The sequence below is a fragment of the Suillus subalutaceus genome (assembly GCF_016647625.1).
Source record: "Suillus subalutaceus strain FC151 chromosome Unknown DFJ58scaffold_125, whole genome shotgun sequence".
NCBI lineage: Eukaryota > Fungi > Basidiomycota > Agaricomycetes > Boletales > Suillaceae > Suillus > Suillus subalutaceus.
This window is the reverse complement of record NW_024540374.1, coordinates 112,841-131,846: the sequence shown is the minus strand read 5'-3', so window position 1 is coordinate 131,846 and position 19,006 is coordinate 112,841. Positions and strand designations below refer to the sequence as shown.

The following is a 19,006-nucleotide window of genomic DNA, read 5'->3' as shown; positions in this document are numbered from 1 at the left end:
ATGTGAGCGCGAGGCTGAGATTAAAGTACTTATGTAGAATTCACTCCATGACAAGGGCCTTTAGGCATAGCGTTCATGTACGTCAACGTCCACGATCGTCATCTGCCAAAGTGTACGGTCAACAGCTAGCTGTATGCAGCATGATTGACGATTGCATTTGAATATCCGAACAGTACGGTGTCGGTGTAAATTGCACAATGAATCGAGCATATCTGAGTTACCTCGGATGAGTGGATTGATCAGTTTGGAGGTGAAGGTGTGTCTGTGATTTGAGTGTTTTTGTGTGAAAACAGTACAAAAATACGCCTGATCGAGCCACTACCAGTGGGTTGCAACCATTGGTAGTTATTGAGATAATTGACCTACATCACGGAGGACAAGCAACATTAATATTACGACTAGCAGATACCTGTGGCATACACCACTCATGCGAAAACGTCTCAAAGATAAATTGATACATTTTCGAGTGTGTACCAGTGAATCCTCGCACATACGTCAAATAGTATAGTACCATAGAAAAAAATGTTGTAGTAAATCATTCATCAAGGCGGGCACGTTTGTTTGAGCGGACTTGCGAAAAGTCAAATTTCATCTTCGACCTGCCAGTGGCTGGCGTTGAAGGATTGGAAGCCACTATAGATTCATATTAGTTAAGGTACGTGAATGAGAAACGAAGCAAACTGAAAATACCTGAATTGCTAGAGGAGTGTGCAACAACAGGGCGCCCAAGAAACACGATCGAGTCCACTTGCAGACAGAACCGCTCGGTAACAGGGTCCTCACCAACCACTGTCTTCGTCTTGCGTCCTGTGAGGAATCCGGTGATGGAGACATATCTGTGTGGTTGCGGAGTGAGCTTTTTCCCAGATCTTTTCCATCTTGGAGTGTCAGGAATTGAGCACTCTACAGGCATGATTGACTTGAAGGTTTTGGTTGCTGGGGAGGATGACGTGGAAGGTGGCTCAGTGTGAGCGCTGGGAATCCTAAGTGAGGCAATGTATTGGTGCGCATCTATATTGAATGTGCCGGCAAGGTCATCAACGCTGTGAACAGTACCACAGATCTCAATATATGGCGAGTGCAGCAAGTCAACTCCATCTGGGAGTGGAATCAACTGCAAGGACCAAGATGGAATCAGTAATGCTGCGTTTTGTGCAGATTTAAGTTATGCTTGCTTGAGACTCACACTGACAACATCAGCAACCAAGTCGTAGTCCGATTCGCGCATTCCTTCAGGCATCATGATGTGCGCTCCTGACTCCATCTGAGCCACCTGGTGAAATGAGTTGTTGAGTGAAATACCATGTGATTAATCATCAAAAATCGTTTACATACCCTGGCAATCACCATGTAAAACCCCACTTCATCAAAAGCGAGGTTTTCACGGTAAAGAACCGCATTGCAGCAATTAAGACAGGGCAATCTGGACCCAGATATATCTGGGCATCGAAGAAGAGCGTCGAGCCCTCAGCCTTTCTGCCTTGCTCAAAAACAGTAACAGCAACAATAGTTGCAGAGCTTGCATTCGAGTTTGACGACATGGATGTCAAGAGATTTAAAATCAGTGCGAGAGTTGAGAAAATGAAACGTGATACTACTGACCAGACAAAATTGAGGGACTCTTATATATGCTGCAGTGAGGCAGCTGGTAACCGATGAACACTGTAGAATGTTCGGGAATAGTGTTGGAGTTGTCAAGGTCTGGTGCCACCGGTGTTTCTACTATATTGCAGCGACACATTACGTTGACGAAGTTCGAAGCGAAGAACTAATTTCTGCGTCAAAATTATGCATACAACAGACATCAGATACATAGACTTTGAAATGTACACTCATCATGCAACTCTCGCTCTTCAAGTTGCGGCGCAGTCTGTTGATTGACATCAGGCAACTGTCATACCTCGAGGGATGATGCTCACCAAATGAGAACTTCGGGAAAAACGATATTGGTAGTTTTTGATGCATTGGGGACCGAGAAGCAACTGAATGCGGCGACTGCAAGTTGCACGAGACAAAGCAACATAAAGCTGACCATGGCTAAAGACGGGCACTCGAAGATCAAGTCCAACAAATTTGACAGATTGACCTTGAGCTTTATTTATGGTCATTGCGAAAGCGAGTCGGACCGGAAACTGTCGCCGCTTCAGGATGAAGTTGAAATCTGCAGACTTTGCAGATGGAATGAGGGAGATGCGAGGAATGAAGACTATGTCACCATTATGATCACCACCAAGAATCCGTGCCTCGAGGACTCTGTCGGACATCTGTAGAAGCACCATGCGTGTCCCATTGCAAAGTCCTTGAGTGGGTGAAAGATTTCGCAGGAGAATCAATGGGCATCCAATCTTCAAAGACAGCTCACCAGGAGGCAAACCAGAAGAACTGAGGGATCGCAAAAACTCGACTGGGTAGTCATTCTGCTGTGCATCACCAACTGTATCCTCTTCATGGATGATGCTATCAGCACTGAAGTAGGTCCTTTCTGCGCCTCTCATCTGTCCCAACACTTCCTTGTTGATGCTATCAACATCTCCATTTCGAGCAGCAAGAATTGTGTGAGATGAAAAGTAATCTGGTGGAGGAGGTCCATTGGAGTGGTCGGAGAGTCCATTATAAATCGTCTCAATCAGTGTGTCAACACTGCGAGTGATCATTGTATCAGGAATGGCAACCATGCCCTCGGCATCCAAATTTCGCCCATGTCCAACATCGAGCAACCACTGCGAAATTTTCACTGTCTGCGTCATTTTCAAGACGCATATTCTGCGTGAGTCGAAGTGTTTGCACGTCTTTCCACAGATGAGAGCGCTGTATAGTTGCTCCAACAATCTCTTCACGGCTTCCTCTGGGTACAACAGGAAGTGTTTGTTGATAATCACCTCCAAAGACAACAGTGATGCCTCCGAATGGTTTGTCATTGTTCCGCAAGTCACGGCAGGTTCGATCCACTGCTTCTGGGGCATTACGGTGTTGTGTGCTTGATTCATCCCAGATAATTAGCCGTGTCCATCGAATAAGACCTGCTAGATGTCCCTCTTTGGGAATATTGCAAAGCGAGTCCTCATTGAGGCCATCAACAGGAATTTTGAACATTGAATGGGCCGTGCGTCCACCTCTGAGTAGCAATGCGGCTATCCCAGATGATGCTATGCAAAGCACAATCCAGCCCTCAGCTTGTACCCTGTGACAAATGGTTTGGTACACAAAGGTTTTTCCTGTCCCTCCAGGTCCATTAAGGAAGAACATCGACCCTCGCTCGTGTTCGATGGACTCCCAGATACATGTGAAGGCCTCCTGTTGCTCGACATTGAGAAGGGAAATGTTTCTTCGTGCCTGTTGGTGTTCCTCCTGTGGGTTGTATGACAGATGTTCAGCAATGTATGAGTTCTCGGCATGATCACCCCAGTCGTTCTGTGGCAATGGCATAGGGAAATTGTGGAGTGAAGAGCCAGATTTTTCTAGCACCTTGTTTAAGAGATACAGACCAAAGTCATACACTTCGTCATCTGTTGGGTTGTCCTGGCATCCAAAACCCTCAGTTGGTGGCGAAGGTCATCACATATATGTGCTCGAAAGTCATTCCACAAAGTTGCAGGCATTGTCGGTGTACAGAAAAGCAGAATGGTTGCAAACAGGTGTCGCAGCTGTCGCCCAGTCTGCATTGCAGCTGCCTCCTCTAGACATTGTCTCCACTCTCCATCATTCTCCAGCAATCCACGTGCAAGGCAAGCCTCCCGAATGGTTGGGGTAAACACATTGTTAAATGTGCGGAGGTCAGTGAATGAGGTTGGTCCCTTAACCACAGTAAGCAGTGTGCGAAGATGAAACCTTTCTCCACCTGTTGGACCAACATAATACATACGGCCAAGGGCAAAGCCTCGTTGACGTACGTCCCATGCCTTTTTTGAAGGCTTCCATGAAAAATGTTGAGGAAACTCCTGGTATGTGAATTTCCGTGCCTCGATACCAAGTGCTCCTTGATCAGCATTTGCTGCAAAGAAAGCTGTCAGTGTAGTGCGCTCATTTGCAGCCCTCTCAAGCACAGCTTGGGGATCTTCATCAGGATCAAATGTCACCAGGTGCTGCCCAGGCAGGTGTACCTGCAGCCTCGTAATAGAAGGATGTTGCTCGTGGATGTGAAACTGGAGAATTCGCCATGCTGACTTGGGAGCAGAAGTGTATCGGCCATCGATAAATTGACTGATTTCATCCCGCTTGTTCAGTTCCACAGTTGCACGATCATGTCCTTTGTGCAAGTACTTGTTGACATATTTGACAGCACCAAAGGAAGTGGCACACTCAACATTGATGTGACAGTTAAATCTGGCTGACATGAAGGGGTTGTAGGGCACGATCCATCGGTTGTCAAGTTCGTGATGGCCAACTTTGAAGGTACAATTATCATCTGGGCGGTAATATTGGGGATAGCCCTCGCGGTCGATGCAAGTTTGGGCCTGGAAAGGCTTTGGGTAGCCCTTGGTGCATTTTCCGTTCTCCATGCAAGGAGCATTTGGGTTCAGAGCCCCACATGGACCATGGACCATGGTGGCCTTGACGGTTTCGAAAAGCATTGGATGAGCTTCGGGATCAGGCCACCTTGCCCAGATTGCACTATCAACATCAGCAGGCATCAAGAGTTTATCTGGCTGGTCGAGAAAAATGAGCATATGCATATGTGGCAATCCCCCGCTTTTGAAATTTGATTGTATAGATGTATGCAACGGTTCGGCCAAACACGCCTTGTTTATAAACGCAGTTGATAATCGCCTGCTTCTTCATATGGAAGACTCTCGCCACCAAGTCCGGGCGATCTGCAGCAGTTTGACCTGGCAGAAGCTCCCGCTCTATCTCTGGCCACTTTGGATTGCAGGTGACAGTCATAAAGATATCGATCTTCTTGAAGTAACGGGCCAAAGCCAGCCCGTCCTGGTAGCATTGATACATGTAACGTGGTCCACCTGTGTATGAATATGGGAGTATATAGCGTTGGCCGAGGTCATGAAGATTTAGGTTATCATCGCCAGCTGCCGTGATAGAGTCCTCCAGGCCAGAATATAATGATGCGCGAAGCTTCTTTTGATTCAGACGAAGATATGTGAGCTGATTCTGATCGCATGCAGCGAAGTTATCCACCAGCCACTGCTGGAAAAGTGCTGCACCTCGGAGAATGACTGAGAACTCCATTTGACGTGGAAACAATCGAAATGCTGCATAACGAACTTGTGAGAGACGATGCGGATTCTCTTTGTATGGCTGGTGCATCTTGAGATCCCAGTGCCACCCATCTTCGCCATATGGGAAGAACAAAACATAGTGGAGGCAAGCATAAGACCTGTGTCCATCATGAATTCTCTGCAAGTGACCTGCTCATCGATGGAGCACAATGTCGCGAGAGTCGGTGACTTGTGAAACATCTCCAGGGATAATAGCAGCAATCTCGCTAACAGTCGGCAAATTGTAGCGTCGCTGATCACGGCTGGGATCTGCAAGCAAACGGATCGAAAGAGGAGAGTCAGGTGGCTGTTGTGCAAGCACTTCATGGGCATGACGAAACAATGTGGCATAGCGATGGTGCTGAATGAGGACAGTCTGAAGCTTCTGCATTGTGCGTCGACTCAAATCACGATTGCATTGCATTCACTCATCAAGAGCTACTTGGGGATCATAGATATATAGCTGTGCATATACTGGCTGCTGACCCTCCACCGGCATGAGATCTCCAATCCGATGGTTCAGACCTCCATGAATACGAAAAACATACGGCCCTCTACCATCATTGATTTTCGTATCAACCTTGACACCAAGTGAGGTGAACACCAATGCAGCATTGTATTGACGAATGTTTTTTCGAAACTCAACAGCTTCTGGAGTGCGGTCTTCGAATAGGTGTCGGAGATGTTCCGGGGGATTACGAAGGGTAGGAATACAAACCTGGCCTTGGTCACAGCATGTCCCAAAGGTAGGATTCCGGTTCGAGGATGCTGTCAAGCGCTCGCTCATCCAGTGCAGAGCACTACAATGCGGGCATTCAACATTCATTCGGTTTGCATCATGGCGGGAGTCTGGTTCAACATATTGCTGTCGTGCAAGGGGGAAGAAGAGCCGGGGGCAACAGAGGTGGTTCCTGAATATTCACGAGTGGTAATGCAGGAGGTGGTTGGTCAATTTCCATGGCATCAGGTTGGTGTTGGCGTGGCAGCAGCTCGTCAATTTCCATGTCTTCAAGATGGTGAACTTCACGTTGCTGCTGCTCGCGCTGCTGCCGCTCACGTTCACAGCGTCTCTGCTGTCCAAGAGAGCGGCGTTTGAATGCTGAGGCATGAGGATGGGAATTTTGTGGAAGGGCAGTCTGTGAGATGCGACCATGAGAATTTTCTGTGTCATCTCGAGCCTCGCGTTCAAGGCGTTCACGCTCACGGCGGCGGCGCTGACCTGCAGATCGACGTTCGAATTCAAAAATTGGAGGGTCGTGGGTTTGAGATATATCCTGGGTAAGTTAATCATTGAGTAATTGCAAGGAAAGTCGCAAATCGTACCTTGTTAAAGGAGTGTGACGGCGGTGATTCTGCGCATCTTTTGGCAGAATTCAAAATAGGCACATGCTAGAACCAGTGAGAACCAGGAGATAACACTGAAAGTACGTGACTTACCTGAGTGTTGCTAGGATCAGAACCTGAATGAAGCTGACTCGATGCTGCAGAAGCATCGTGTCTGATGTTAGCAGTCGTGAGCGCAGCGCATCATGGGTTTGAGAGCGCTGAAGACTCACCCAGACCGAGTCATTCTGCGCGTGTGAGTTCGGCGCTTCCCAAAGCTGTCAAAGCGAGTTGATTCAAGCTCAAGTTGATTAGTCATAACTTGAGTTGTATCGAGTTCACGTGATGCTAGTCATTTTGTTATATATAATAATAATAATAATAATAATAATAATAATAATAATACAGCACTGTAGAAGCCAAGAGGTGTGCGTTCGCAAAATCCCGAACATAGGGCTCAACTTTACATAAGCTTAAAACCTTAAAACATAGCCACACGAAGTTTCGAGAGCACTGTATCTGAGGTTCTCGATGGTGACTTCCGAGTTGCATAAAATCGTTAACTCGATACTGGAAGAGGGGTTTTTTTCTCGTCTAGAATACATTTAGATAGACAGTTTAATAAAACTCGCTTGTGGGATGACGCTGCCCTACTACCGAGTGATTTTGAAGCAAAAAAACTAGCCACGTGATTTATATAATTAACGCGTCGATATCAATATACGCGTCGCGTCTCATATGTATCCCTGTCGCATCGCACCACCACTTGTACTCTCTTAAAACTATAGACTTATTCATTATGTATTCAAACCAGCACAATCTGTATAACAGCATCCAACAGCATCATGACAGCACGCCGCATAATGACCATTATTCATATCAAACTACGGAACCGAGATCCAATCATCCTTCACAGTTTTTCGATACCCAGCATTCATCCGGACACTCGCAAAGCCCTCTCATAGACTTCGAAATACCATCACATGCAGAACCAGAACCAGAATCCGATACATGCTACTATGCACCTTATTCTCCTGACTATGATTCTGGTTACTCGGTCAATACGTCTGATAACGAGGATCGTGATCCGCTCAACTGGCAGCCTCCTATTATCGAAACGGACTTCACCAATATCGACGAAGCGCTCGAACTTAAATTAAATACTGCAGACTCACTCTATCGATTATTCAAGGCAGGAAAACTCAAAGTCCAGGTCGGCCCTCAGCAGAGATGGGCCATACTTTGCCCAGATTGTGATGAATGGTGCCAAACGAGTACTCACTCCTCCATTGCACTCTGGATCGAAGGCCAAATTTATACCATTGAGGAACCACCGCGGCAGTAAGAAGTGCGCCCAGACCGTGACTAATAAACAAAAGCAGCATGTTCGGAACGTGTCTGATGAGCCAACCCCTCGTTCACTCGTGGCATTCTCACATCAAAACAGGTGCGTTTCATTTTAAATTCTATACATGTAATATAAATGTTGCTCGCTTACAGTCAACCGCCTCCCGGGCCCTCCCTTGATTATAACCTTTGTGCAGGAGTCCCAATCATCTGGCCAGAGGATATGCGTCCTTTGGTCATGCTCTTTCCATGGGAACGTTACCATGATGGCCAGGATGGCCTACCATTCACTATCGACACTTGGGTTTGCTTGGCTACGTGTTTTCCGAAGTGCCCGTTCATGTATTTGTAGCTTACTCGCGCTCATTTGCTCCTCCCTCGCGTCAATACTAGGACTTTGTTTGCATTGAGAGTGCGTGACTAAGCTACCTAATATGGTATAATTGCGGTGATCGTCACGCCGTGACAGTAGGGGGGGGGGGGCTCTGAAGTTTCTCCGGGTGTATATCCGATATTCTAGTTTTGCACACCTCTTGGTAGAAGCGCCGTTCACCTCACTTGGGCCAACTTAGTGAAATTCATATGTGAGCCGTCAGATAAAATTCTACTTACATAATCGAGATTCGACCCTGAGCACCTTCAAGTTTTCACTTTTATCACTCGTCTCGATAAAACTAGCTACTCGCAGGTCTATTCGTGAGTGTCCTCCATTTCGTGAGCCACGCTTTCTCGCAGGGATTCTCGTAACTTACCATCACGTTTCCACGCTGATCCACGAAATGATGGCCACTGGCTATGGGATACTAGTACGTACTTGTCATGTCAATGGTGTATTTGAATCACCTTCTTCATGTCGAACCCATCATAAATCCTGTGCTCCGATCGCGCAGTGTGACCATTGTAATCCATGTATCATGATATCATGATCATCAAGCCTACTATGCCTCACCGGTGCACTGTCCAAATCTGAGCGCTCTAGGTTATTGCACACTCACAGTCCTCGGTACTTGCCGTTGATGGTCAATACTTATTCACAACTGCTCGCTGCAGACTTCCTCTTACCCACTGTGTCACTCGAAAATGTCAGCCCCGGACACCTTCGGTTTGCAGTTAGCCAAGGTAATCCAATCGTGCTTTTTGTCCAGCCTTTCTCTAATGTTTCCAATTATTAAAGTACACTAACGGTAAGGTCGTGCTGGTAACAATCTTATCGTTATTCACGAGTCTCCAAAGTCGCTGCATCAGCAATCCTAGTAAGTCGTGTCTCTTCAGTCTCACTATGGCCCTGATGTATGACCAGATTTATGACTACTTCGTCACTTTACACTCTGAAGTCAGACTAATCAGCCACCCATACCTTCCATACCTTCGGTGCTGATATTTCTTGTAGGTCCAATGGACCTGGGGACGGAAGTGGGGAATCATTCGGACCGCCTTCACGACTTCACGATATGTACCTTTTGCTGGTGCGCTTATGACATCGTACTGTAAGATATGCAGGTACGCGCTATCACACAAAGGCTGATTTCTAACCAGCCGCTATCAAGATATGGGGCACGCAAGATGTGAGTACGCCTTTGATCTGTGCAGCCGCCAGCGCCAGTTGCAACTCACAACAACATATAGTGTATACCTTTTAACGATGCTGTAAATGGTTCGTCCACATAGCTCATGACATGACTTGACAATGACATTTCGCAGGAATACATTTCTTGGGCATCATTGCCTCGGAAGGTTGGCTTTGGCATACCACATTGCAGGATGCATTTACACTCGCACGACAGTTTTGTTGATTGCTAGGGTCTACGCCTTCTCTGGCAACAAAAAGGCTTATCTTATCATTCTTGTCTCCTTTAGTTTGGTACAGTGATATATCTATTTCCCTGTGCGCCACTAACCCATATGACGCAGGCCGTCTTGGTGACGTCTGTGATTCTGAGTGCTGCTCCCATCAATTTGAATGTCCCAGGCTCAGGCGAGGTCTCAAGGCTGATTCATTAGTCTTAGTATTCATCTCCTTTCAGTCACCCCGCCTTGCGCATTTGAGGGGTCCCTTAGACTTAGTAGTGCCCTCCCGTATGGCCTCCTGATGTTCTTTGAGATAGGTGAGGCGACTGTTGATTCAAAGTTCCTTACTTGATAATTCACTTCCAGTTCTAATGTCCGCCACCGGATTTTTGAGATATCGACACTATCTGGGTTCTAATGGTGCGCTAGTGAAGAGTTTTTATCGTGATGGACTACTCTACATGTTCTGCATCATGAGTATTAACGCCATTATTACTATTGATTTCGTGCTGACATCTCTGCAGTGATATCTACAGTCAATGTGATCGTTATCACTGTGTTGCCTGTGAGTTCTTTCTTTGTTTTGGTCGACCTCGAAGAACTGAGTTGACCCCCTAGCTCTCGTACAGCGAGATACTAAACACGTTAGTCTGGTCAAGCATATCACTAGATATTTGTTACCGAAAGCTCACATCCTCATTTTAGACCCCAGATTGTTGCGCAGTGTTCTTGCTTCTCGAATACTATTCAATCTTCAAGTAAGCAAGGAACAACTGCTCTTGCTCACCTACCGATCGACGACTTCAATGGAACTGTTTTCCCGTCCACATGAATTCCAAGCGCGGCCTGGAGGAAGTGTGACAGCTGGCCAGCCAGATGAAGCTTAGCCCTGCTGATAGTTCTGTGAGTCACGCAAATAGCGCTTGTTATTTGAGCTTGCTGACTATGCTCGACCCTTTCAGCTTGTATTTTCCGCGTCCTTCGTATTTAAGTGGTGAGCTACTCAACCCAGTGTATGCATTCTCTGTGCTGACAAACACATCGATGCACAAGTCCTTTTGAAAAATAAGTATCCTGATTTAGGGTCTCTCATGTCAGACATCCATATATATTATACGTAGAGCGTGCCACCAGTAACTGAGTTACTGGCCTGGCGGAGAAGCCGGCGAGGGTTGTTACGATCTGTGATGAAGTCGAGTTGGTGCGAAGCTAGTTTTATATTGCTTACGGCTGCGAATAGCCTAGGACATGAGAAGGGGGACATTTTCCCCGTGCAGAACAAATGTAGGATGCATTTTATCAATGAAGATGTGCCAGAGTCGACCAATATTCGTTGTGTCCTCGTCCGCAACTGCCAACGAGGACGCGGTTCAGTTCCCTTCATCGGATATTTTAAACCGATCAGTATTACACATATCCACCGCTTGCCCCGAGTCAGTATTCATAACGAGGACGAAGCGAAATCGCCCAACAAAGGCTCCGTTGGGGGGGATAGAGTACAACAGGGCATACATAGTTCATAACTACACAAATAACGTAAGTTTAGACCGTCAAGCTCGTCGCGCTTCAACGATAAACGAAAGTGGTCGTCGAAATCTCATCAGAAAAAAAATAAAAAGAGAAAAAAATGAATGCAGGAAGTCATACTCAGCATCCGTCCTCCTCTGCAACGCTCATCCCCCGAAACCCGCTCTTCCATCCCGCAGCGCCCCCACTGCCACCATCGATACTCGGCCGTGGTTTGAAGCTCTCCTTGCGAATGCGACCCGTCGTCTTCTTAGCTGCTGACTCCCTAGAATGACTGGACGCCATCGATGCAGAGTTGTACGATCGTGTACTTGAAAGATAGTGCGAGCTCACGCTTGAGCTAAGATGTGTTACGCTCGTATGCGATGTTGATCGTGGCATCGTCGAAGGATTGCGGCCCCATCCCAGTGCAGCGTACCCTTGCAAGTTCTTCGAATTGGAAGACATAGGCGGTGCGTTTTGCGTGATTGGTCGAGGGAGAGCTGAATTGCCACTGGGTGTCCGGCCTCTTGTGGGAGATCCTGGACGTGCTACAGTATGATGCGTGCCATCGATGAGTTTCTGTCGTTTATTAGTTCCGTGGGTATTCGAAGACGACGATCCTGGCCGAACGGCGGGTGTTACCACGCCATGATGAGATGCGTTGGATTTGCCAGGGACATATCCTCCTTTGGGAGCAACATTTGCCCCACTGTTGGCGGCTGCGGCGGGCTTCAGACTTTGCGAAGCCCCCCTGTTGAGCGCCTGCGCAGAATATTGAGAAGTCGGCGTTCTTTTGCGGTTCTCCTGTTCGTTTGCCGATGCATTCTCCATCAACAGCTGGAGCATGCTTTCGCCATGCACGAGGAAAGCTCGTCCGTGCGTTTGCTCCCATGTAGGCAGCGATGACAGTAATTGTTGTTCAAGCTGTTCGGAAGACAATTAGACGGAAGGTCAAGAGTATGAACAGTAATCGACAAACCTTGGGCTTCTCTTTCCCAACTCTCTTTCGCATCTTCTCTTCCCGGAGCAGTCTGCCGGGATCTCGTCCCCCACCCCTTCCTAGAAGGCGCGTCTGATCGCTGGCTACACGCTCTAGCTCCTTTTGTTCCTCACAAATCTCCATATACTTCTTGATCGATGTCAGCAGTGGCATCTTGAGCCGCACTTCCGCTTTCAGGCGGGCGATCTCATGCTCATGCTGGCTCAGCAAATCTTCTGTATGTTCATCTATGACATCCGCTCAGTCAAAACTCCACGAAGAGGGTGACAAAAACAAACTCACCGTCAGCAAACGCCGCAAAATCATTCCGCTCATCTTCTCCTACCATGAGCTCCTCCCACAGGCTCTCAATTTCTGTGCGAGCATTAGCGATAAACTCGCCCATTCTCTCGCGCTTCAAGTCAATCATGCGCTCCAGTTCTTCTTCATATGCTTGAACCACAGAAGGCGTCGTCCCGCGATTCGCCTCTACAAAACCATCCATAGCCTCCTCGCCCACACCCATGCGTCGCCAAAGCGCCTCCAGCTGGTCATACATGGCTTGGATGTGCACTTCGCGGCGCCTCTTGAGTTCGTTTAGTTCGGCGTGCAGTCTATCAGCCCAAGCCAAGATCCCCTGCGTCGGTTCGATACCACATGAATTTAAGATTGGTCCAGGTGATGAGTCTTGCGGTGATGAGTCGAGTAGTTCGATGAAGCGTCCGAGGGACCTGAGGTATTCACGTTCGTTGGGGAACTCGGGGACTTCTGGAAGAGCTATAGAGGGCTGTGGGGGAGAGGACGATGGGCAAAGCATGTGGTTGTCGGATTTCCCGATTGATGAAGGAGTGGGAGTCAATGGTCCAATAGTTGAAGACGCAAATGGGTCTGCACTTGAATTGAGACGCGTGCTACCGGCGGATGAAGATCGTGGCAGAGAATATCTCGGCACAGCGAGTGTTGAGGATGAGGTGGCAACCGGTGTTGGGACAGTGGGTGGGGGAGGATCGATACCTAGTTCTGAGTAAAGCCAGTCGATCTGGGTGAAGACTTCACCCAGTTGATTTAGTCGCTTCAACTGTAAACTTGCGATCAGCGATGTAGAGATAAACAAGGAAAGACTGGCTCACCACTTCGCCTTTTCCTCGTACAAGCTCCTTTTCAAGTTTGGAGAATCGTTCAGGTACAACATCTCGTAGTGCTGTAGGGTTGTCTAGTTCCTCAGCAGAAGCGACCGCTGGAGTTAAGATATCTTGTTGAAAGAAATGGGAGCCCAGCGTCCGTGCGAGGGCGTTCAGGCGATTGGTCAACGTCGTGAGCTGCTCGAGTTTCGTATGATAGATCTAAGAGACTGTCATCTCAGTAGATCACACATACAAAAGATCCAACTGACCTGTCTTAGTTTCTCCTGGTATACAGTGGCGCTTTCATATCTCCTTGGCAAAACCTTCTCGGCTTTTAGATCGCTGAGCGATCCAGCAACTTTAGCATGCGTGCCAAGCGCTCTCGAGTACCGAGCACAACCAGACTCCACCCCTTCGCATTTCACTATCCAATCATCCACTTGTTTCCTCCGCACCTCTATCTGAGACTCGACGGCTTTGGTCAGGGTATGCTGTAATGTTTGCAGTTCGTCTTCCAGGGCGGTTTGTGGTAGGCCGAGTTGAACATGGAGTGTCGGCAGAAGTTGGGTTTGTGCATTGAGGTGTGTGTGTAGTGTTGATAATAGCGTGCTCAGCGTTAATGATGAGGAGGACATGTTTGGCGCGATGAGAGATGTGGCATCCACCAAAATTGGCGTTGGTGACCATTTCAAACCAAACCGTGTCCGGGTCACGTGCCAGTGACTTCACGCGTCCACACTACGCGCCGAAGCGTGTGGGGGGTGGATCTAATCTTAAAAATGCGCGTGAGCTTTCAGGTCAAAAGCCACAGGTTCTAATAATTTAAGCATCTGTGTTTATTCACCACCGAGTTGGGTGTACACTCTTCGGTCCTAGTACACTTAGGCGCTCGGTACAAACCCGAGACAAAGGCACTCCACACCATCACATCTTGCCAGAAGCACGATGCAGATATAATAATATCTTTAATCTACGTATCAGCTCTATTCTACCTGGATAGTAGTAATGGATGTGTAAGTAGAGCGAGTACAATATGTCCTGTCTAGTTGCCACCTATCTCCTTGGCGAGCTGCTCAGCCTTGGACTTGACGTCCTCGATCGTACCGGCCTGTTCAACACGTCAGCAAAGACCACATCAAATTGATACATGTGTGCGTACCATGTAGAATGCAGACTCAGGCAAGTTATCGTGTGTACCAGCAAGGATCTCCTTGAAAGAGCGGATGGTGTCCTTCAAAGGCACGAGCTTGCCTTCGTAACCCGTGAAGACCTGTGCGACCTGGAAGGGTTGTGACATGAAACGCTGGATCTTACGAGCACGCTCGACCTAGTCTCCGTCAGCATTCAGCATTAATTCCATCTGTGTGCCACTGACCGTTAATTTGTCCTCTTCTGACAACTCATCCATACCCAGAATGGCAATGATATCCTGTAGAGACTTGTAGTCCTGAAGAATCTTCTGGACAGCGGTGGCAACCTCGTAATGCTCTTGACCAACAATACGGGGGTCAAGCATACGCGACTTGGAGTCAAGGGGGTCGACAGCGGGGTAGATACCAAGCTCAGCAATACCACGCGACAGCACAGTGGTAGCGTCCAAGTGAGCGAAGGTGGTGGCAGGAGCGGGATCAGTCAAATCGTCAGCGGGCACGTAGACTGCTTGCACGGAAGTAATTGAACCCTTCTTAGTGGTGGTAATACGCTCTTGCCTATATCGAAGGTCAAATCAATACTACAGCGAGCACAGCAATGTACATACATGCCACCCATGTCAGTTGAGAGTGTAGGTTGGTAACCGACGGCGGAGGGGATACGACCGAGCAGAGCGGACACCTCGGAACCAGCCTGGGTGAAGCGGAAAATGTTGTCGATGAAGAGCAGCACATCCTGGCCTTCCTCGTCACGGAAGTACTCGGCGATAGTGAGGCCAGTAAGAGCAACACGAGCACGTGCACCAGGGGGCTCGTTCATTTGACCGAAGACGAGAGCTACCTTGGAATCACCCTCTAGGTTGATGACACCAGTTTCAATCATTTCGTGGTACAAATCGTTACCCTCGCGAGTACGTTCACCAACACCTATCAAATAAAAAAAATAAGGACCTGATGGGACAAAAATCGAGTTTAACCAACCGCAGAAAATGGAGAAACCACCGTGGGCTTTTGCAACATTGTTGATAAGCTCCTGAATCAACACAGTCTTGCCGACACCGGCACCACCGAAAAGACCAATTTTTCCACCACGGGCGTAAGGAGCAAGAAGGTCAACGACCTTGATACCGGTCTCCAACACCTCGGCAGTGGTCGATTGATCAACAAATGGAGGAGGGTCGGCGTGAATTGGCGAGAGCTTGACACCCTTTATAGGACCACGCTCGTCGATTGGTTCACCGATGACGTTCATGATGCGGCCGAGAGTTGCGGTACCAACAGGGATTTGAATGGGAGCACCGGTGTCAACTACCCTTTGGCCACGGACGAGACCCTCGGTACCGTCCATAGCAATGGTACGGACGGAGTTCTCACCAAGATGTGATGCGACCTCGAGGACAAGACGGCCACCGTGGAAGTCCTGGACCTCCAGTGCGTTGAGAATAGGTGGAAGAGCATCTGACTCGAACTGAACGTCGACGACGGCACCAATGACAGTTTTCACAGTCCCAGCAGCTCCCTTCGCTTCCGTTGCATATGTCCGCGCTATAACCCGAGTTCATCCGATTCAAACAGAATGACGCGAAAAAAAGGCAGAAAAAGTGAGTAAGTGGTAGAGACAACAATCCCAGACTGAGAACTAACCAGGTTGCGCCGATACACACGAAGGACGAACGGCTGCGTTTTGTTTTTGGGAGGAGGAAGGAACGGCGACACGGGACAAAGAATAAGCAGCGGTGTTAATGAACCGGCTGGCGTTCTTTGCACTGTTGGCCGCTCTCCGTGAGAGGCGGGTAACGCCGCGGGTGGTAAGCATTCTTGTGGTGAACGACGTCGAAGACGACAACGACGACGGATGTAAGGTTGCAAGAAACACTTACCCAACACACTTATTCGCACACGTGCGAAATTCAAATTCCGTTCAAAGCTCCGCTATCACTTACTTTGTAGCCTTCTGACTGTCGATACATATGGCGTCCTCATATTTACACATACGCATACAAGGCGAGCTTCAAGTTGCGGCTGAGCGTCGCCACTTGCGTTGCGGGGGGATGGGGGTGAAATTTGGGGGGGATTGATGTTGATCACTTTTTTGACGACTCATGATTGTACGAGCTAGCTAAATTTATCGCAGTGATGCTGATCATGACGCGGGCATACCGCATCTTCACGCCGAACGTTTGTTGCGTCATCGATATCTTGATGCACGCGTGACTCGTGAGGCACCAGCCCACAGCAAGTCAAATAACATATCGATATCCCTGCGACAGTACTCACACGTATCCATCATCATGAATCGCCTTCAGGCAAAAGATGCGTAACAAGTTTGCATTGTCTTTGGTTGTGTACTCTCTATTATGCCATGGTAATTGCTGTTGTGTAAAGGGTGGAATGTGGAAGTCAAGAGTCGTGCGTGCTATGTAGCCTATAGCGTAAGCATTGGACAACTACTGAAACATACATTGCGCATCAGCGAACCTCGAAACAGTATCAAGTTATGATGCACCCGTCCAACTTCTATGATCGGGCTTATGGATTCGGGCTGTGACTGGCCGTATTAAATAGCGTACAGGTGAAGGTTAGCACATCAGGAAATCATCATCTTCACCATGTCAGCTGTGAGTATAGGTTATCAGACGGCGCAGGTGAATCCATCGCTTTCCAGCCCGTAGTACAATTGCTCATGTTTCAATGCCTTTGCACATTCATAGTATTTCACAGGTACGCACTTCACTACTAGCACTCACATTGTCTGTCTGACGATAGAGATAGTTGGAGCGATGGCAGTAGTGGTGAGTGTCTGAACTACGGTCATCCCTAATGCCCTCCTCATCTTTGAACCCAGGTCTTCGACTACTGCCTGACGATTTCACAAGAGGTTTGTGACCCTGTCCGAGTCCGATGCACGCTAAGTTAGCTCGCAGGTCCAGTTGATCTGGGGAAAGAAGTGGGACGCCATGAGAATTACGTTTACCCTCGCTCGTTATGCCACCCTGGCGGGTACCGCCATGACCACATATGGTAAGTCGCGAGTCCTTGCATCATGTATCACGCCTTGATGAGAATTTGAAGCTGCGGTGACCGACCGGTCTAAGGACAAAAGCGTTCGTGAACTCGTGATTTGAATTAGACTCTCACTGACTGCTCCTTCAGTGTGTAACTTTCGGCAATGTCTCATACGGTAAGCAGCGCTAATACAGACTCGAGTCTAGCGTAGACATTAAACATTCGTTAAGCTTCACATCTTATAAGTATCATCGCTGCAGAAGGTCGGCCTGATGGCGCTTTCATCGTTTTGAACCAGTACTAGTATGCTTATCATCTACTCTGCAGGCCTGCTTATTTTTCGCACATTTGCCTTTTGGCATCAGAACAAGAAGTTGCTGGTGTGGCTTCTCGTTCTTGCTGCGGTAAGTGCCGACTTGATGGTTCACAGATCAAACCCAAATATTCCATTTGGACAGTTTTCCATTCTAGGGGCTGTTGGGGTGTCAAAAATCGTGGGCTCCCATCTCGCTAACCCTCCAAGTACCCGCGCTTTATGATATCGAGTAAGCACTTTTACTGAAACCAGACAGGCTGCGAGTTCAGAACTGGGAAGAGTAGCGCCATACAGTATATTTTTTTGATCATTTATGAGCTAGGTAATTCAAGCCGATGCTACTAAATACCAGACCTGTTGACCTGAGATGTCGTAGTGCTCATGATCCTTACGTTATACAAGAGATTCAGCTTCTACAAAGGTACTCGAAGTCGCCTCGTCATCACCCTTTATCGCGATGGAATAATATACATGACCTGCATTATAGGCGAGTCTCCTTGTTTATGAGTTCACGCAGATCTAACGAGAGTTGTTCAGTGGCATCCATCGCAAATATTTTTGTCGCCCTAGCCGCTCCTGTGAGTTCTTATGCATCTGGACAGAACTTACTAAAATGTTCAACCTACAGAGCGATTACACTAACATCATGGATGCGTCAGTGAATTCCTTCATCTCACAGGTTTTTCTGCTAACTTCTCTCAGACCACAACTCGTGGTACACGGGGTGCTAGCCTCCCGTATCTTATTCAATCTACGGCAAAGCCGTCAATCTGATTCTGTGATGATTGATGGAAAGATCCCACTCGCGAACATGGGTTGCACGCCTGATGCGGGTGAAACGACAGCTGGTAGTTCTACTTTTGTCAGTACGCACGAAGATCTTGGTGCCAAAGATTTGTACGAGTAGACTGTGTTCAACTTGAGCTAGTGTAAGTATGTAAAATCGCATGATAGGTCTAACACGTTTAGCGACGAACGTGACATTTCTGATGCAGTTCTATTACTATACTCTTCTGGATCTCGCCGTCCTTCCTTCATACTATCTTCCCTCCTTACACTGAGCCATCGAGGTATTCTTGCACTCAGCTGAGCTGTACATAGTGCAGATAGCCAAACATGTAATGCATTCGCTTCAGTCACGTTATTGGCCCGTCGTGGTGAAATCCTTCATCCTTCAGATTTCCTTCTCTTTCAGACTGCAACTCATTATACGCAAGGTGCTAGCTTCCCGTATCTTATCCAGTCCGGGA

The 19,006-nt window shown here is 47.9% G+C and overlaps 8 protein-coding genes across 8 annotated transcripts; 3 read left to right on the top strand and 5 right to left on the bottom strand.

Annotated features, from left to right (window-relative positions):
• Positions 1-535: 535 nt before the first annotated feature.
• DFJ58DRAFT_845023 (uncharacterized protein) lies at positions 536-1,541 on the bottom strand (the record flags this gene model as incomplete). Its single annotated transcript, XM_041393123.1, has 4 exons — positions 536-633; positions 691-1,114; positions 1,187-1,273; positions 1,386-1,541. The coding sequence occupies 4 exons, from the start codon at positions 1,539-1,541 to the stop codon at positions 536-538; spliced, it is 765 nt and encodes a 254-aa protein (XP_041239517.1).
• Positions 1,542-2,342: 801 nt separating this feature from the next.
• On the bottom strand, positions 2,343-2,585 carry DFJ58DRAFT_616485 (uncharacterized protein; the record flags this gene model as incomplete). The annotated part of the gene is made up of 1 exon (XM_041380977.1): positions 2,343-2,585. A coding segment is annotated over one exon (243 nt), but the record flags the coding sequence as incomplete, so codon positions are not given.
• Positions 2,586-3,297: 712 nt separating this feature from the next.
• DFJ58DRAFT_614860 (uncharacterized protein) lies at positions 3,298-3,480 on the bottom strand (the record flags this gene model as incomplete). The annotated part of the gene is made up of 1 exon (XM_041380950.1): positions 3,298-3,480. A coding segment is annotated over one exon (183 nt), but the record flags the coding sequence as incomplete, so codon positions are not given.
• A 3,855-nt stretch (positions 3,481-7,335) lies between these two features.
• Positions 7,336-7,962, top strand: DFJ58DRAFT_856704 (uncharacterized protein; the record flags this gene model as incomplete). Its single annotated transcript, XM_041393931.1, has 1 exon — positions 7,336-7,962. One exon carries the CDS (start codon positions 7,336-7,338, stop codon positions 7,879-7,881), a length of 546 nt encoding a protein of 181 aa, XP_041239514.1. The 3' UTR covers positions 7,882-7,962.
• A 1,001-nt stretch (positions 7,963-8,963) lies between these two features.
• On the top strand, positions 8,964-10,503 carry DFJ58DRAFT_732453 (uncharacterized protein; the record flags this gene model as incomplete). Its single annotated transcript, XM_041386174.1, has 15 exons — positions 8,964-9,002; positions 9,058-9,067; positions 9,117-9,136; positions 9,184-9,216; positions 9,274-9,370; positions 9,420-9,448; positions 9,510-9,537; positions 9,585-9,617; positions 9,668-9,744; positions 9,795-9,808; positions 9,891-9,988; positions 10,038-10,148; positions 10,196-10,236; positions 10,290-10,315; positions 10,377-10,503. The coding sequence occupies 15 exons, from the start codon at positions 8,964-8,966 to the stop codon at positions 10,501-10,503; spliced, it is 783 nt and encodes a 260-aa protein (XP_041239513.1).
• An 815-nt stretch (positions 10,504-11,318) lies between these two features.
• DFJ58DRAFT_666515 (microtubule associated protein-domain-containing protein) lies at positions 11,319-13,918 on the bottom strand (the record flags this gene model as incomplete). The annotated part of the gene is made up of 6 exons (XM_041382565.1): positions 11,319-12,104; positions 12,160-12,407; positions 12,463-12,890; positions 13,038-13,237; positions 13,290-13,502; positions 13,553-13,918. 6 exons carry the CDS (start codon positions 13,916-13,918, stop codon positions 11,319-11,321), a joined length of 2,241 nt encoding a protein of 746 aa, XP_041239512.1.
• A 280-nt stretch (positions 13,919-14,198) lies between these two features.
• Positions 14,199-16,331, bottom strand: DFJ58DRAFT_808450 (ATP2, beta subunit of the F1 sector of mitochondrial F1F0 ATP synthase). The gene is made up of 6 exons (XM_041391298.1): positions 16,079-16,331; positions 15,416-15,979; positions 15,043-15,361; positions 14,659-14,992; positions 14,443-14,610; positions 14,199-14,391 (listed from the first exon to the last, which is right to left on the bottom strand). The coding sequence occupies exons 1-6, from the start codon at positions 16,248-16,250 to the stop codon at positions 14,326-14,328; spliced, it is 1,623 nt and encodes a 540-aa protein (XP_041239511.1). The 5' UTR covers positions 16,251-16,331; the 3' UTR covers positions 14,199-14,325.
• A 355-nt stretch (positions 16,332-16,686) lies between these two features.
• DFJ58DRAFT_74250 (uncharacterized protein) lies at positions 16,687-18,549 on the top strand. Its single transcript, XM_041387204.1, has 14 exons — positions 16,687-16,843; positions 16,908-17,079; positions 17,146-17,155; positions 17,207-17,226; positions 17,280-17,312; positions 17,359-17,455; positions 17,507-17,538; positions 17,588-17,615; positions 17,671-17,703; positions 17,768-17,844; positions 17,899-17,962; positions 18,013-18,078; positions 18,133-18,243; positions 18,294-18,549. The coding sequence occupies exons 2-14, from the start codon at positions 17,044-17,046 to the stop codon at positions 18,416-18,418; spliced, it is 732 nt and encodes a 243-aa protein (XP_041239510.1). The 5' UTR covers positions 16,687-16,843; positions 16,908-17,043; the 3' UTR covers positions 18,419-18,549.
• The last annotated feature ends 457 nt before the right edge of the window (positions 18,550-19,006 follow it).

Bases quoted from the DNA above. Each gene is read 5' to 3' on its own strand.
- DFJ58DRAFT_808450 (XM_041391298.1), bottom strand. From the start codon at position 16,250: ATGCTTACCACCCGCGGCGTTACCCGCCTCTCACGGAGAGCGGCCAAC. The intron at 14,993-15,042 runs GTATGTACATTG...CCTTCGATATAG, and splicing joins TCAACTGACATGGGTGGCAT to GCAAGAGCGTATTACCACCA. The intron at 14,392-14,442 runs GTACGCACACAT...CGTGTTGAACAG, and splicing joins CTGAGTCTGCATTCTACATG to GCCGGTACGATCGAGGACGT.
- DFJ58DRAFT_74250 (XM_041387204.1), top strand. From the start codon at position 17,044: ATGTCAGCTGTGAGTATAGGTTATCAGACGGCGCAG. The intron at 17,313-17,358 runs GTTTGTGACCCT...GTTAGCTCGCAG, and splicing joins GCCTGACGATTTCACAAGAG to GTCCAGTTGATCTGGGGAAA. The intron at 17,456-17,506 runs GTAAGTCGCGAG...GAGAATTTGAAG, and splicing joins TACCGCCATGACCACATATG to CTGCGGTGACCGACCGGTCT.